The following is a 15,471-nucleotide window of genomic DNA, read 5'->3' as shown; positions in this document are numbered from 1 at the left end:
TCCACTCCATGAACAAGGTATGTGCTTCCACTTTTTGATATCTTCCTCTATTTCTTTTTTCAATGACCTGTAGTTTTCTGCGAATAGGTCCTTTATTTCTTTGGTTAAGTTTTTTCCTAGGTATCTTAATTTTTTTGCTGCAATGATAAATGGGATTGTTTTCTTAGTTTCTCTTTCTGTGAGTTCATCATTGGTGTATAAGAATACCATCGATTTTTTTACATTAATTTTGTATCCTGGTACTTTGCCAAATTCATTTATTAAGTCTAGTAAATTTTTGATGGATTCTTTGGGGTTTTCTACGTATAGTATCATGTCATCTGCGAATAATGACAGTTTCACTTCCTCCTTTCCAATTTGGATCCTTTTATTTTTCTCCTTGTCTGATTGCTGTGGCTAAGACTTCTAGTACTATGTTAAATAAGAGTGGCGAAAGTGGGCATCCTTGTCTTGTTCCTGTTCTTAAGGGAGATGCTTTTAGTTTTTGCCCACTGAGTGTGATGAGTGTTTTTATCAGAAATGGATGCTGGATTTTTTCGAAGGCTTTTTCGGCATCTATTGATATGATCATGTGGTTTTTATTCTTCATTTTGTTTATGTGGTGTATCACATTTATTGATTTGCGAATATTGTACCCGCTTTGCATCCCTGGGATGAATCCCACTTGGTCATGGTGAATACTTTTTTTGATGTGTTGCTGGATTCAATTTGCTAGTATTTTGTTCAGGATTTTGGCATCTATGTTCATCAGGGATATTGGCCTGTAGTTTTCTTTCTTTGTATGTCTTTTTCTGGTTTTGGAAGTAGAATTATGCTGGCTTCATAAAATGAGTTTGGAAGTCTTCCTTCTTCTTGAATTTTTTGAAACAGTTGGAGGAGAATGGGTGTTAGTTCTACTTTGAATGTTCGGTAAAACTCCCCCGTGAAGCCATCCGTGCCTGGGCTTTTGTTTGCCAGGAGAGTCTTGATTACATCTTCAGTTTATTTTGTTGTTATTGGTCTGTTCAAGTTTTCTCTCTCTTCCTGGTCCAGTTTTAGGAGACTTTGTGTTTCTAGAAATTTGTTCATTTTGCTTAGATCGTCCAATTTGTTGCCATATAATTGTTCATAGTAGTTGTTAACGATCTTCTGTATTTCTGTGGTATCAGTTGTTACTTCTTCTCTTTCATTTCTGAGTTTCTGTATTTGGGTTCTCTCTCATTGTTTCTTGGTGAGTCTAGCTAAAGGTTCATCAGTCTTGTTTATCTTTTCAAAGAACCAGATCTTTGTTTCATTGATCCTTTGAATTGTTTTTTTGGTCTCTATGTCATTTATTTCTGCTCTGATCTTTACTCTTTCCTTCCTTCTACTTGCTCTGGGGTTTTCTTTTTGTTTGCTTTCTAGTTTTTTAAGTTGTGAGGTTAGGTAGTTTATTAGAGATTTTTCTTGCTTCTTGAGGTAGGCCTGTAGTGCTATGAACTTCCCTCTCAGAACTGCTTTCGCTGTATCCCATAGGTTTTGTGTTGTTGTGTGTTCATTTTCATTGGTTTCCAGGAAGTTTTTAATTTCTTCCTTGATCTCCTCGGTGACCCATTCGTTGTTTAATAACATGCTATTTAGCTTCCATGTGTTCAAATGTCTTTGCATGTTCTTGTTGCAATTGATTTCTAGTTGCATGCCATTGTGATCTGAGAAGATGCTTGATATGATTTCAGTCTTCTTGAACTTGTAGAGACTTAGTTTGTGCCCTAACACGTGGTCTATCTTTGAAAATGTTCCATGCGCACTAGAGAATAATGTGAATTCTCTAGTTTTGGGGTGTAATTCTCTGTAGATATCTATTAAATCCATTCAGTCTAGTGCTTCATTTAGAGTCTCTGATTCCTTGCTAATTTTTTGGTCTAGAGGATCTATCCAGTGATGTCAGTGGTTTGTTGAAGGCCCCTGCTTTGATTGTATTGCAATCGATTTCTCCTTTGAAGTCCTCCAGAAGGTTTTTAATATATTTTGGTGCTCCTATATTGGGTGCATATATGTTTATCAAGGTTATATCTTCCTGTTGGATAGATCCTTTCAATATTATGTAGTGGCCTTGTTTGTTTCTAGTTATGGCCTTCATTTTGAAATCTATGATATTAGATATGAGTATTGCTACCCCAGCTTTTTTTTCCTTTCTGTTTGCTTGGAAGATTTTTTTCCATCTCTTCACTTTCAACCTATGTGAGTCTTTTGTTGTGAGTTGGGTCTCTTGTAAACAACATATGGATGAGTCATGCTTTCTTATCCAATCAGCTACTCTGTGTCTTTTTATGGGAGCATTCAATCCATTTACATTTAAGGTGATTATTGATATGTATTTATTTATTGCCACTTTTGTTTAGTGTGGTTATATTTTTCTTCCTATTTCTCCTGCTAATTACAGCAGTCCTTTTAACATTTCTTGCAGTGCTGGTTTGGTGCTAATATATTCCCTTAGCCTTTTTTTTTTTTTTTTTTTCTGTCTTAGAAGCTCTTTATTTGACCTTCTATTTTGAATGATAGCCTTGCTGGGTAGAGTAGTCTTGGATTCAGATCCTTGTTTTTCACGACCTTGATTACCTCATGCCATTCCCTTCTGACCTGTAGTGTTTCTGTTGAGAAGTCAGCTGAGAGCTTTATTATGGGGTTTCCTTTGCAGGTAACCTGTTGCTTATCTCTTGTTGCTTTTAGGATTCTCTCTTTGTCTTTAATTTTTGACATTTTAAATACTATGTGTCTTGGTGTGGGCCTGTTTGGGTTCTTCTTACTTGGGTCTCTCTGTGCTTCTTGAACTTGAATGCCTTCTTCCTTCACCAAATTAGGGAAGTTTTCTGCCACTATTTTTTCAAATATATTCTGTAACCCTTGCTCATTTTCTTCTTCAGGGACTCCTGTGGTGCGAATGTTATTACATTTCCAGTTGTCCCACAGTTGTCTTAAGCTGTTTTCCTGTTTTTCAATAGTTTTTTCCTTTTAGTGTTCTGATTGGTTGATTTGTTTCTACCCTATCTTCTAATGCACTGATCTGGTCCTCAGCTTCCTCTACTCTGCTATTTAGACCTTCCAATGTGTTCTTTATTTCTGATATGTCATTCTTCATTTTTTCTTGGTGGTTTTTAATTTCCAGCTGGTTGATTTTCAACAGTTCTGTGTCTTTACTCATGGTGCTCATGTCCTTACACATGCTGTTGAGCTTCCTCAAGATCATGACTCTGAATTCTAGTTCTGTTAACTTGCTTAACTGCACCTCATTTATCTCATCTTCGGTAGAGGTCTCTTGTTCTTTCATTTGGGTTTTGTTTCTGTGTTTCACAATTTTGGTTATCACAGTGGGCTTTGGAGTCTGCCAAGTTTTCCCTGTGGGTGTTGGTGTTCTGCTGTTTGTGGTTCCCTCTCCTGGTTTTGGATGAGCCAGGGAGGACCCACATTAAACACCACTGTCAAGTCTTTACTGGTTAAAGTTGCTAGCCCAGGGAATGGTACAGTTATCCTCTAGCTTTTTGCCTGGAGGCTAGCAGTAGTGGTTAACTGAAGAACCTTGGCCTTTCCGTTGAATGAAAAACTTCCTCAGGTGCTCAGTGTAAGGGGATTTCCTGAGGGTAGGACAGAGGCTGGCTGTTAATGGGCCTCAATTTGCATTTCAATGGCCACTGGGTGGGGTTGAATCTCTGAGGGAGGGGCTGCTGCCTCTCTCCAGGGCTTTGGGAAGGAGTAAGATGACCACAGTCCTGTGAGGCTGCGACTCAGCAAAACCTCTGAGTGCCCTCTAAATCCCGAGTGTCTCCACACAGTTCTAGTCGTCTGCCCTCCCTCTGTCGGATCCCAAGGTAAGTGGCTGTGGCTGTGGAGTCCCTTGGGAGTTTAACCCGAGGCCGCTGCTCCCAGCCCAGGCCCCTGCGGACCCTGGGCTCCCAGCCCCCTCTTGCGTCTCCGCCAGCCTACCAGGATTGAGTCAGTGTCCCTGGTTATGTGATCCTCCAAGCCGCTTTTCTGTTGCTTTTTCCTGACCATTTGTCTTTATTTTCATTGTAATTCCGGTTTGGTCCTGGGAGATGGTCTGTGTAGCTTCCATTCACTCTGCCACCATTTTTTCTACTCTCTCTTTGGAATTTTTTAAGACTTTAGTCCTCCTTCATAAATGTGTTAGGGGTGTGTGTGTGTGTGTGTGTGTGTGTGTGTGTGTGTGTAAAACAGATCAGCTTTGTATTATTGGTCACAGATCTCTCTCTCATTTTTTCCTACCAGATAGTGGTATCTTGAGAGGAGTGTGTTAAAATCTCCAATTACAATGTTGAATTTTCTGTTTTTCCTTATAGTTCTGTTTGTTCCTTGAGGCTGCATCATTTAGGTGCTTTTCTTCTTGTTTGACCATCTTGCTTTTTTATCGATATAAGGTGACTCTTTGTCTCTCATGCAGGTTATTAAGATTATTATCTTTCTTTGGATCATGTTTGCCCAGTATATTTATCTATTATTTTTCAGTCTTTGTTTTTGTTTTAAGTATGTTTCTTATAGTTAACATATTGTTGCATTTAAAATATACATTTGAAGAGTCACTGATGGTTTTAATTGGTGAGTTGGATCTATTTATATATATTGTAACTATTATGTTAGGATTTCTGTCATTTTATAATTTTTATTTAATTAATTTTGATACATGTTTTTATCTTTCCTGCTTTTTCTTCAAAAAGCAAACATTTTTCTGCACTTTTCAGTGATAGATATTCTGTTCCGTTTCTAAGGTTTCCCTTAGGTTGGAATTTATAATCTCATTTATCTGTTGATTTCTTAAACTAAGTTGTTTACATTTCTCTCTCCCCCTGTCATAAGAAATGATTTAATGAACTCTCACCCCCTCTGGGCTGTCCACCCCACCATGTTGCTGTTTTCCAGAATTTGGGTTTTGGATCATTTTGGTTATGTTTTTACCTTTTCTTTTGCCCTTGAGTTTTAAAAAGGCCACAATAGACACTCTCAAGTTTGTTGAACATCTCATATTACTTTTACTTAAGTACTTAAGTAATTTCTTTGAGTGTTACCAATATAGTTCTTTGTGTGAAAACTGGGTATTTGATGTATAAAAATGTTTCTTATGGCCTCACATTTGAATGGCAGTTTGAATATATCATTCTATGTTCAGAATTCTTTGATATTTTAACAATATTACTTCAGTATTGTTGTGCATTCGGGATGCTATTGAGAACTCTGGTATCAGTCTGGTTCTTTTCATATGATCCGCTCTTTCTACCGGGAGTGTTTCTCTATTTGATATTCCTAAATTTTATAATAATGTCTCTTAAAGCAGTATTTTCTCTATTCTCCTTCTTGACACTCTGAGTCCGATGGATTGAGGTCTTTGCAGTTTCTTTAATTTTGATGAATTGGTCATTGTGTCTTTAAATATTTCTTCCTCTGAATTTGTTTTCTCCTCCGGGACCTGGACGTTGGCGGGCCCACTCCTGTCTTACGTGTTGTACATCTCCACGTCTCTGAGCTGTGTTTCTGTTTTCTGCTGTATTTGCTAGGCTTTAGTTACATGTAAAATGTTGTTACGCTGCTGTTGGGCACACAGGGCAGGAGGACGGGCTTCACTGCACCCGCGTCACTGTGCTGCGCCAAGCGCATCACCTCGCACTCAGGACGTCTGTCTTGGACTCCAGCGATGAACCGTGTGATACTGAGATGCCCCCGTGCTCATTCTGACCCCACTGGGAGGGTGTTTGTGTACCGGTGGAACCGCAGTGGTGTGCCGCTGTCTTCCAGCTAACCGAATGTACCCCCGTGACGTTTGTTAGGGTTCAGCTCCCCTACTAGCTTATATCGTTTCTTCCTTCCTTCTTGTTTTTTGCTTTTTTCTTGACTTTTTTCTGTCCCTTTTCCTTTTCTCCCTCACTTCTGCTAATACATAAGCCAGGATGTTTAAGAGAAGGGAACGTGGAATAACGTGGCTGAGGTGGAGACAGTTTCTTTCTGAGGAGTGGCAGGCGCTGTGGTTTCATACCAAACCCGGACATGTGATGCCAAGTGGAAAACCTCAGGGAGGGATCCAAAGGGATCTGTTTCTGACTTTTTAGCTCTTATAAAATATGTTTGAGAGGAAGACAAGGAAGAAGCGAATGGGATGGTGGGAAAAACTCAAAGTCTTGCCCTCCAGCCACGCAAACACACTGCTGTTTGAGTGAAGTGGCCAGAAGATGAATGGACAGTATGTAGTTTGTCATCATTAGAACCGGAAAGATCAAGTAGCTGGATACACATCCTCCCAATGGTCAGTGGTGGAATGATCGTCAAGTTCGTGCTCCCTCTTCTTGCTCTAGTTTTCTGCTCGTCTTTGAGGATCGTTTTAGTGTGTCATGGAAATAAAACACTGTGCGCGTGCTCAGGGTCACAAGGACACCAGCGGAAATCGTGCAGTCTGGCAGCTGTCAGGAAAGCATGTCCTCGTGAGTGCTTTTTTTGTCCAATTGCTGTGAGAATCTGTATCTGTAGGGGAATTTTAAATATTTGTAAAACAACAGTTCTCTGTATGACCACCACCACCACCACCACCCACACTGCTTTGAGAAGCCTACTCCTTACATCCGAAGTTCACCCAGGGTTCTCTTACATCTCTGCATTTTCTCCTTTGTCTTCTCCAGCCAATACAATGACAGCGATTCTGTTGACATGACCCAGATCAGTGAAAGTCTCCCACACCTCTTTTCTGAGCTCCATGGTGGTGGCACCAACTCTCCTGGGTATTTTCAGAGGGATTTTTTGGGCACTTGAACTCAAGCTGTGTACAACCAGTGCTGTTATCTCTCCTACCCTGTTGGTTTATTTCCCATTCCAGTGAATAATCCAACCATCCACCTAGCTTCCTAGGCCAAGAATTTGAGGGTCACCTGAGGCTCCCCCTTTTCCCTTCCCACATATTCATAGAGTCCTAATGACTGCAGCACCTGAATCCCACTTGAACCCCTTCTCTGGGATATATCACTTCATTGCTGAATCCCAGCAGTAACGTGCCAGTGCTATAGGACACATTCACACACCGTGGTATATTCAAAACTCTTTACCCTACTTCATGCGCCTGCTGTCTGCTTTTGACCCTGTTCCCTAGACAATGCCAACTACTTGTAGCTCTCACATTGGCCACACTCTTATGTCTACGCTTTCAGTCTGGACAGTCCTCTACGAGGGGGTCTTTGCTCGAGAGTCTGACGATAATCTCTTCCTATTCCTGTTGCCTGGCGCCCACAACCTTCACCCTACCATGGGCAGTTTGGAAATTCCATTCTCTGGATCTCACAGCTGCTCGATACAATCACGTTAGAGCGTGTACACACCACTTTCTGCTGTTCGTCTTTATCAGATGGTCTTCTGCCTCAGCTGTGGACATCTTCAGCGAGGGGCGGACTCTTCACCTTTATAACTCAGCACCCGCGGGGTGCCTCGTACATGAGTAGAAGCTCAGTAAATGCTTGTTGATTGAATATAGGGAATTAGAAACGTGTGCGACTGGAAAGGGGAGAGGATGGTAATTGGCAGCTGTGGGCAGATTCTGTAACAACTTGGAGGTTTGTAGGTTTCATTTCACGTCCTAATTCCCGCGGGTATTGGCTCTCCGTGTTCGTGATATCTGACGGCGGTGCTTTCCGAAGGCGCCTGGCTTGCCTGGCTCTGCAGTGTGCTCCAAAGCAGTACCAGGGTTGAGGCATGGGCTCCATCCTCACTAAATGCAGAATGGAAATGGGGAACCGGGTCACGGACCTAGGAGAGGACGGTGAAACGCGAGCCTGACTTCTGCTTCCGGCTGTGAGAAGGGAGAGAAGACGCAGGGACGGTGGTTGGCAGGTGCTTTGTGCAGAAGGTGAGAATTAAGCCGATGTGAGGACGTCATTCTGTCTTCTAGATGGTGGTAGTTCTGCTTCTAGTGAGTTTCTCGTCTTAGAGCCAGTTCATAACAAGCCCTTCAGCACCGTTGGTGTCCACCTACCTGGGACAGCGTCGTTGCCCACAGGTGACTGACTGGTCTGTCCGTGGAAGCCGGTGATGGGAATACCTAAGGGAGGTGGTGTGACATTCGTGGAAGGTGAGACGTGATGAGAGCCTCTGACTTTGATTCTCAGGTACAACTTAGTCTCATAGGAGTTAATACTCTTCATTCCAGAAATCACGGAGCATAGAATTTGTGTGTGTTTAAATCGTATTATTTTCATACTAGGTGAAGAGGAGTAATTTGATTTTGGCGAACTAAAGTTTCAGACATGCCTATGAGAATTTCCTGTTTGTGTGCTTGGTGGTGGAGTTCCCTCGAATTCAGCAATTCTCAGGTGAATGAGCTCATCCCCAAAGAGTGAGGGAAACGGCCTTCATACCCATGGACATAGGGCGAGGGATGGCGTCGCTGGGTCAGTTGGCGTAAACATACTCCCTGTACCAATATTGTTTTCACTCAAGGGTTCCTGTCGCCACTGTTTGGCCGAAAGGAAGCGAGAACTTCTGCTGGAACGTGATTTACTGTGTTCAGTGATGCTGTGTCAGTCGGCTTGGGGAAGGAACTGGAGGCTGTGTTGACGAGCTGGGGTATCTGGTGGGCAATGCAGTTCAGGTATCTTTTGAAAGTCACCTTGGACCCTTGCCCTCCAGTTCCCCACAGTCGCTTCTCATTGACAGGTTTCTCCTTGTGGGAGTGAATCAGGGAGCAAGCTGGCCCCAGGCTGTCATCTGCTGCTTTCGTCATGTCACGCCCTGCAGTCGGGGAACAGGGCCCAGAGGGCCGAGGGCCAGCGTCCAGCCTCTGAGGCCAGGGCGCTGCTTGTGCCTGACTCACTGTTAGGTTATCCTGTCTGCTTCAGAAGGGGCCCTGCCTTGCCGCTCCCAGCCGAGCCCGAGGCAGCAGCTGTCGTGTAGGTCACTGTCAGCGGTTCACTGTAGACCCCGTACGTACTGGGCTTACGCATGAGATGCTGTTCACTGTGAAGGGAGCCCTGGCTCGTGATGACGGAGGGACACCGGCGAGGGCCTGACAGAGTCCAGCCCTTTGTTCTTGGGCTCGTTTGCAGAAAAGAGCGAGATGGACGTGAGCCGTCCAGGCACAGGGGAGAAGCAGCCTTTGCCTCCGAGTGGACTGTGGCTGGAACAAAAGTCAATCAAATGGAAGTCATCATGGTCTATCATTGGGCTTCAGTTCTTTTGTCTAAACACTGGTCCTTTTATTTGGGGCTGAATGACTCCAGTTAGCTAAATACCTTGTGGTGTAGGACCATGGAAAAAGTGACTTCAGTGACGGAGGAATCATACCGTATTTTAGGCTGTGTTGTACGTTTGTGAGTGGGGCCAGAGCAAGGCTTTGCGGGGCGCTGTCGACCGGGGAGAAGACCTGCTCGCAGAGATCATGGGACCTCTTGTCCCACCACCGCTCACACGTGCGGCAGAGAGGTGCAGGACACGTCCTGACCAGGATCTTCTGCACAGGATCGTCCGGGCATCTTCCCATCGCCACCCCACAAAGACCCTTCTCCCAGCCGTCGCCTCCATCTCTAAGGCCCTTCACTGAGAAAGTGGTTAGCTAGTCGGGGCCAGTCAGCCCCAAATAGAAAGGGCAATTTCAGGCAAAAGAACTGAAGCCCAGTGATCGACCATGATGACTCCCGTTTGATTGATTTTGTTCTGGCTGTAGCCCACTCGCAAAGGCTGCTGCGCCCCTGTGCCTGGACGGCTCACGGCCATCCAGCTCCTTTCTGCAAAGGAGCCCAAGAACAAGGGGCTGGACTCCGGCAGGCCCTCCCCGGGGCCTCCGGCAGCTACTTCCCGTATTCAGCTTCTCTGGATTTCCATTTCCGAGATCCTCTCCCTCAGCCTTGGTTGTAAGCTGGATCAGAGTTAAATAAGAATGATTTCATAGAGTCAGTTTTCCAGATTAGCGTCTTGGGAGTTACCTTCATCAGAGCCCCACATGTCCGTGTGCTTTACTGTAGCAGGTTTGAACTCCGTGTAGGACGGTGTTCTAGGCAGGCTCCCTGGCCCGGGCATGCTGGCGTACCCCGTTCCCAGGACCGGACTGAGGCGCAGTGTAAGGCTCCATCGGCGGAAGCTCTGTGCCTGGGGTCCGCAGTCCCACGCTGTGTTACCTGCTTCTGTGCGGCATTTGTGTGTCAGCGACTGTGCCCCATGACCTATAAAACCAATGCCCGATCAGTGCCGTCTTAACAGAACAGTTACTATTCAGGGGAGTCGGTCTGGCTGAGGGGGTCCAAGTCATGATGGGTGCTGTTCAGGTGCACCTGTAGCAGCTGAGATACTCTGATACCAAGACCAGTTCATCCTAGCTGGTTAGCTAAGTGGTTAGAGCATAGGCCTGGGGACTGAAGGGTCTCGGGTTCAATTCCAGTTAAGGGCACGTACCTGGGTTGTAGGTTCAGTCCCTGGCCCCAGTCAGGATCATTTCTGAGGCAACCAATTGATGTGTCTCTCTCACATCAATGTATCTTTCCTCCTCCTTCCTTCCCTCCTTCCCTTCTTCCTACTCTCTGAAGATCAATGGGAAAAAGTATCTTCAGGTGGGGATTAACAAAAAGCAAACAAAAAAGACCAGTTGGGGGAAACAGCTGCTTTTGGGGGGCTCTTTTTTCCATCTTCTGCATTTTCCACCATAATGTGTATAAATGATGCTAACCCTAGTTCACGAAGTGGTCCTCTGAGAGAATAAATCATGCGGCTCATTTTTGAAATCCTTTGCATTTTGGTGTGACGTCCTCTGGAGTCCCCACAGGGGCCCGAGTCTTCCAAAACATCCTCCCTCATGTGCACAGGGAAACGGAAGTTTCTCTGTGTCCGGGATTTTAGTAAGTTGGGCTATTAAATTGTCATCCTGCTCGGAAGACAGGGCCCCTTCAGAATTTTTAAGTTTATTAAGCATTCAGTGATGACTGGCAGTGGGTTAAAGAACCACCAGGTGCCCTGGCCGATGTGGCTCATTTGGCTGAGCGTCGTCCCGTGCTCCAGGACGTCACCGGTTCGACGAGTGGTCAGGGCACATGCTCAGGTTGTGGGTTCAGTCTCTGGTCAGGGTGTGTATGAGAGGCGACCAATCAGTGTTTCTCACATCGATGCTTCTCTCTCTCTCCCTTCCTTTCTCTAAAAAAATCAATAAAAGCATGTTTAAAAAAAAGAACCATCAGGTGACTAAGGAGTGAGGGGTTGGACCCCGTGGGCCGGCCGCTGCTCCGAAGTGCTCTGGAGGTCGTCACTGTGGGCGGCACCGAGCTCCCGCGCCCGGGCAGCCGTGCCCGCCGGTGCGGTTTCCTCTGCCGTTTGATCCGCTTTTGATCATTGTTTTCTCAGGGGGAAAACGCTCCTCACTGTGTCTTTTCCATGATATACTTTAAGCATCTCTGATGTAAAACACACACACACACACACACACCCCAAAATCTTCAAAGATAGACGCCCAGTACTCTCAGGCTGAATTCTAAATGTTATTTTGGATATAATTGGACTAATCAGGTGATGTATAATTATTAGTGGAGTAGTTTTTCTCCTCTGAGTATCTGTTTGAAAGTTGATGTCTTCTTTCCTCTCCCTCCCTAGGTGACAGTCCGAGCCCTTCGAAGGAGGACACCCCGACCAGCAGTCTGGACTCACTTTCCCCCTCATTTCCCACGATGACCGCTGTCCATGGGCTTCCCGGACCAGACAAAAACCACCTCGTCACCAACCGGGACTGGGCATCCTCTGAGTAAGTTTCACGGGGCTTCTGCTCGGTGCCGAGGGAAGACGGGCTTGGGTCCTTGTGAAGCTGACAATGGCCAGGGCACTGACGCTGTTAGATCTGAGGACCTCAGTTCTCTGATCGGCGGGGCCCTACCAAAGGCCTTTCCTCGGTAGCTGTGTTCCCAGTGTGGAAGGGGTGCACGGGTGCTGTCTCAAGTTCAGGTCATGTCAGTTTTGGGTTGCACAAAGGAAATTTGTTATTGTCCTCCTCGGGGTGTTCTCTCTGGTGATACAGACTCCTGGAGACACGAGAGTGCGTGCCTTGGGGCGATAGACTGTTGAAACTATCTGTAGACGGATATTTCCGTTGTGTGGATTTTCGAAGGCTTTATGCTGTCATTCGGCTCTGTTTACCCCATAGCACCCTGTGTAACTGACCGTTGATGGATGAAATATCTGTTGTATGTTCCCAGGTTGGTTTAGTGCCAGGCATGTACCCAGGAGCTCAGGTTTATTGGGACAGCCAGTGCCAGTGCAGCCAGAGTTCATGGACCTGGGTAGCTGCAGGAGCGTCTGCCTTCTGTGCGCGCCAGGCTGTGGGGGACGCAGACGGGTGGGGCCGAGGGACGTGGAAAGAGCGTCGGATTTCAAACAAATGCTCAGAAAGAAAAGAAAGACCCCCACAAATAATCGCGGGGCATCACTTGAGTAGTCAATCAGATTGCACCCAAAATTCCTTTTATAATTCAGCCTGAGAGTATGTGGGTATCCTGTGTTTAAAGTTAAAGACTTTTCTCAGCCCTGGCTGGGTGGCTCAGTTGGTTGGAGCGTCGTCCCGTACGCCACAAGTTATTGAGTTCCATTTCTGTCGGGTGTGTACCAGTGGCAGCCGGGGGATGTTTTCCTCCCACACTGATCCCCTCCCTTCATCTCTCTGTCAAATTAGTGAACATGTCCTCAGGTGAGGATGAGAGAAAAAAAAAATAATAAAAGTTGCTTAAAATAAATCCTAGGTAATGATGTCACTGGACCCTGGCTGTGCGTCCTTGGGACTCGAGGTGGAATTGCAAAGTGTGCTCACATTACGTGGCTTTTTTTAGTTACCGCTGGAGTCACTGAAGTCATTAGGAACTTGTTAAGTATTAAAAGAGGCTGGGGAACTTCGGTGTGCTAAAATGGGGGGGAGGGTGATCTAAAGACTGGAAATCTAACTGAAAATCAAAGTGAAACTTGACGTAGGGAATCCGAGTCTCCAGATGAGGACACCCCCCCCCCCCCGCAAGATTGTCATATATGTATGCTGAAGGCTGTGTATTGTGGATTTAAATTACATATTACTCAGCATACTCGTCAGTGTTACCACGATGTTTCCGGAATGAATATACTCTTTTCTCTTTAGTAACCCTAGCGACAGTGACCATGGCCGCAGGTCCCTGCAATCCTGGGCACGCTGCGGGTGGACTTGGGTGCGCCTGTGTGTGTGCGCGGGCGTGTTTAAAGCAAAAACCAGATCTCTCAGTCGTTCCTGTCGGCAAGCATGTACCACGAGCACTGGGGAACAGTTCAGTCGGTCACCCTCCTTCCGCAGTGGTCCTGCGGAAAGGGACGGTGTGAGCCGGGATGGCCCATGCCCAGTTCACCGCACACCCATGCCCGAAGCAGGAGGGGCTTGGTCTGTTTGGTCACACATCAAATGGGAGAGAGTTCCCCAGCTTCCCATTCACACAGGTTTAAAGCTGTCATGGAGAGGACTCCAACACAGAGGGGCCAACAGGAAGGGCGGGGATAGTAGTTAAAGGAAGTCTGGAATTAAGAGCTTGAATCTTTTCTGTGCGTCAGATAATATAGATCCCTATTTCCCTCAAGTTTATAGCGTGTTTCTTGTATATCTCTTTACTTACTTACATACTTACATACTTTTTTAAATTACAGCTGGCAGTTGTTATTATTCTGTATTGGTTTCAGGTGTACCGCACAGTGGTTAGACAGTCACCCACTTTACAAAATGCCCCGCCCGGTGTTTCCAGCACCCACCTGGCACCGTACACAGTTGTTACAACATTACCGACTGCATTCCCTACGCTGTCTAACTGTGTGCACCGTACACAGTTGTTACAACATTACCGACTGCATTCCCTACGCTGTCCTTTACATCCCTGGGACTGTTTTGTAACTGCCAATTTGTACTTCTTAATCCCTTCACCCAGGCCCCCGACGCCCTCCCCTCTGGCAGCCACCAGTCTGTTAGTATGTTTCTTGAAGGATTGACTTGAAGGCGTGCGGCAGTTGGATTCACCATGAAGTCAGGAGTGCTTCTTGAACCCGAGCTCACGTCAGGACCGCACGGAGGGCTGCTCAAGCCCACGCTGCTGGGCTCCCCCCCAACGTGACTCCCAGGTTTGAGGTGGAGCCTGAAAATGTGTATTTCTTTTTTTTTTTCTTTGTTGATTTTTAGAGAGGAAGGGAGAGGGAGAGAGAGAAACATCGGTGAGAGAGACCATCGATTGGCTGTCTCCTGCATGCCCCCCACTGGGGATCGGGCCCACAACCTGGGCATGTGCCCTGACCGGGAATCGAACCGGCGACCTCTTGGTGCAGGGTCGACACTCAGCCAGTGTGCCACACCGACTGGGCAGTATTTCTTTTTTTTTTCATCCTCACCCGAGGATATTTTCTCATTTATCTCCAGGTAGAGTGAGAAGGAGAGAGAGAGAGAGAGAAAAACATCGATGTGAGGGAGACACATTGACTGGTTGCCTCCTGCACGACCCAACCAGGGCCAGGGACGAACTGCAACTAAGGTACGTGCCTTTGTCTGGAATCGAACCCATGACTCTGGTCTGTGGGCTGACGTTCAAACCACTGAGCCAGAGCTGAAAATGTGTGATTCTGACCACCTCCCGGGTCATGCTCCGCGGACCCCGTCCAGGCAGCTGCCCCTCCCAACTCCATGTGGGCGCGCTGCCTGAACAGCTCTGAGGACCGGAACCGGATCAGTGAGCCCTCGTGCTACCTGTTTCCCTAAACTCTTCTGGGCGGCGTGTCTTCAGGTAGCCCCGTGTGCCTCACACAGGCTTAGGTTCCCTCAGCCTGACACATTCCTTCCTCAGAGAGCGTCCTGCAGTCCTCTCGTCTGCAGGAGGGTTCTGATCCTGCCTTTCTGTGTCTGTGTCCAGTACTTGACACGAGAAAATACTGCCTTCCAGTGCTGGTTAACGGTTACCTCTCAGTGCTACGTGATCGCTGTGTGTGCGCCTGTGTATCTGTTTCAAGCCGCCTTCTGCCGCCTGCCTTCCATCTTAGTCAGTTCAGGCTGCGACAACAAACATACTTGGTTGGAGCGGCTCGTGAGCAACAGCCGTGTGTTTCCCGCAGCTGTGGGGGCTGGTGGCTGTGTCCTGGCCAGTGTCCTCTCCAGCCGGCAGGCTGCTGGCTGCAGGTCGCACAGGGACACTCACCCATTCACGGGGATTTCACGTCATCACCTCATCCAGGCCTAACCACCTCCCAGGGGCCTGCCTCCTCCCACCATCACATGGCAGGGGGTAGGGTTTCAACCTAGAGGTCTTGGAGGAACACAGACATTCAGTCCATAACACCGTCTAATCTTTCTTTCCCTCACGCCAAGTTAGATGATAAAGTTCTTAACGATGGGAACCGGGTCTTAACACTCGGAACAGTTTAGTGATATTGACGTAGTTATTAGTAAACGGTTTATTTTAATCCTCACCTGAGGAAACTTTTTCATTTATCTTCAGATAGAGTGGGAGGGAGGGA

General features: G+C 46.5%; 1 protein-coding gene across 1 annotated transcript in view; it reads left to right on the top strand.

The window, feature by feature from the left end:
• Positions 1 to 15,471, top strand: part of ARHGAP10 (Rho GTPase activating protein 10) — a 280,473-nt gene that overhangs the window by 245,106 nt on the left and 19,896 nt on the right. Inside the window, exon 20 of the mRNA XM_036240821.1 lies at positions 11,572 to 11,719. Within this exon, the coding sequence (XP_036096714.1) occupies positions 11,572 to 11,719 (148 nt within the window). The remainder of the gene's footprint in view (positions 1 to 11,571; positions 11,720 to 15,471) is intronic.

Source organism: Molossus molossus, unplaced genomic scaffold, assembly GCF_014108415.1.
Source record: "Molossus molossus isolate mMolMol1 unplaced genomic scaffold, mMolMol1.p scaffold_m16_p_4, whole genome shotgun sequence".
Lineage (NCBI taxonomy): Eukaryota > Metazoa > Chordata > Mammalia > Chiroptera > Molossidae > Molossus > Molossus molossus.
The sequence above is the reverse complement of the archived record's forward strand: the minus strand, read 5'-3'. Positions and strand labels throughout refer to the sequence as shown.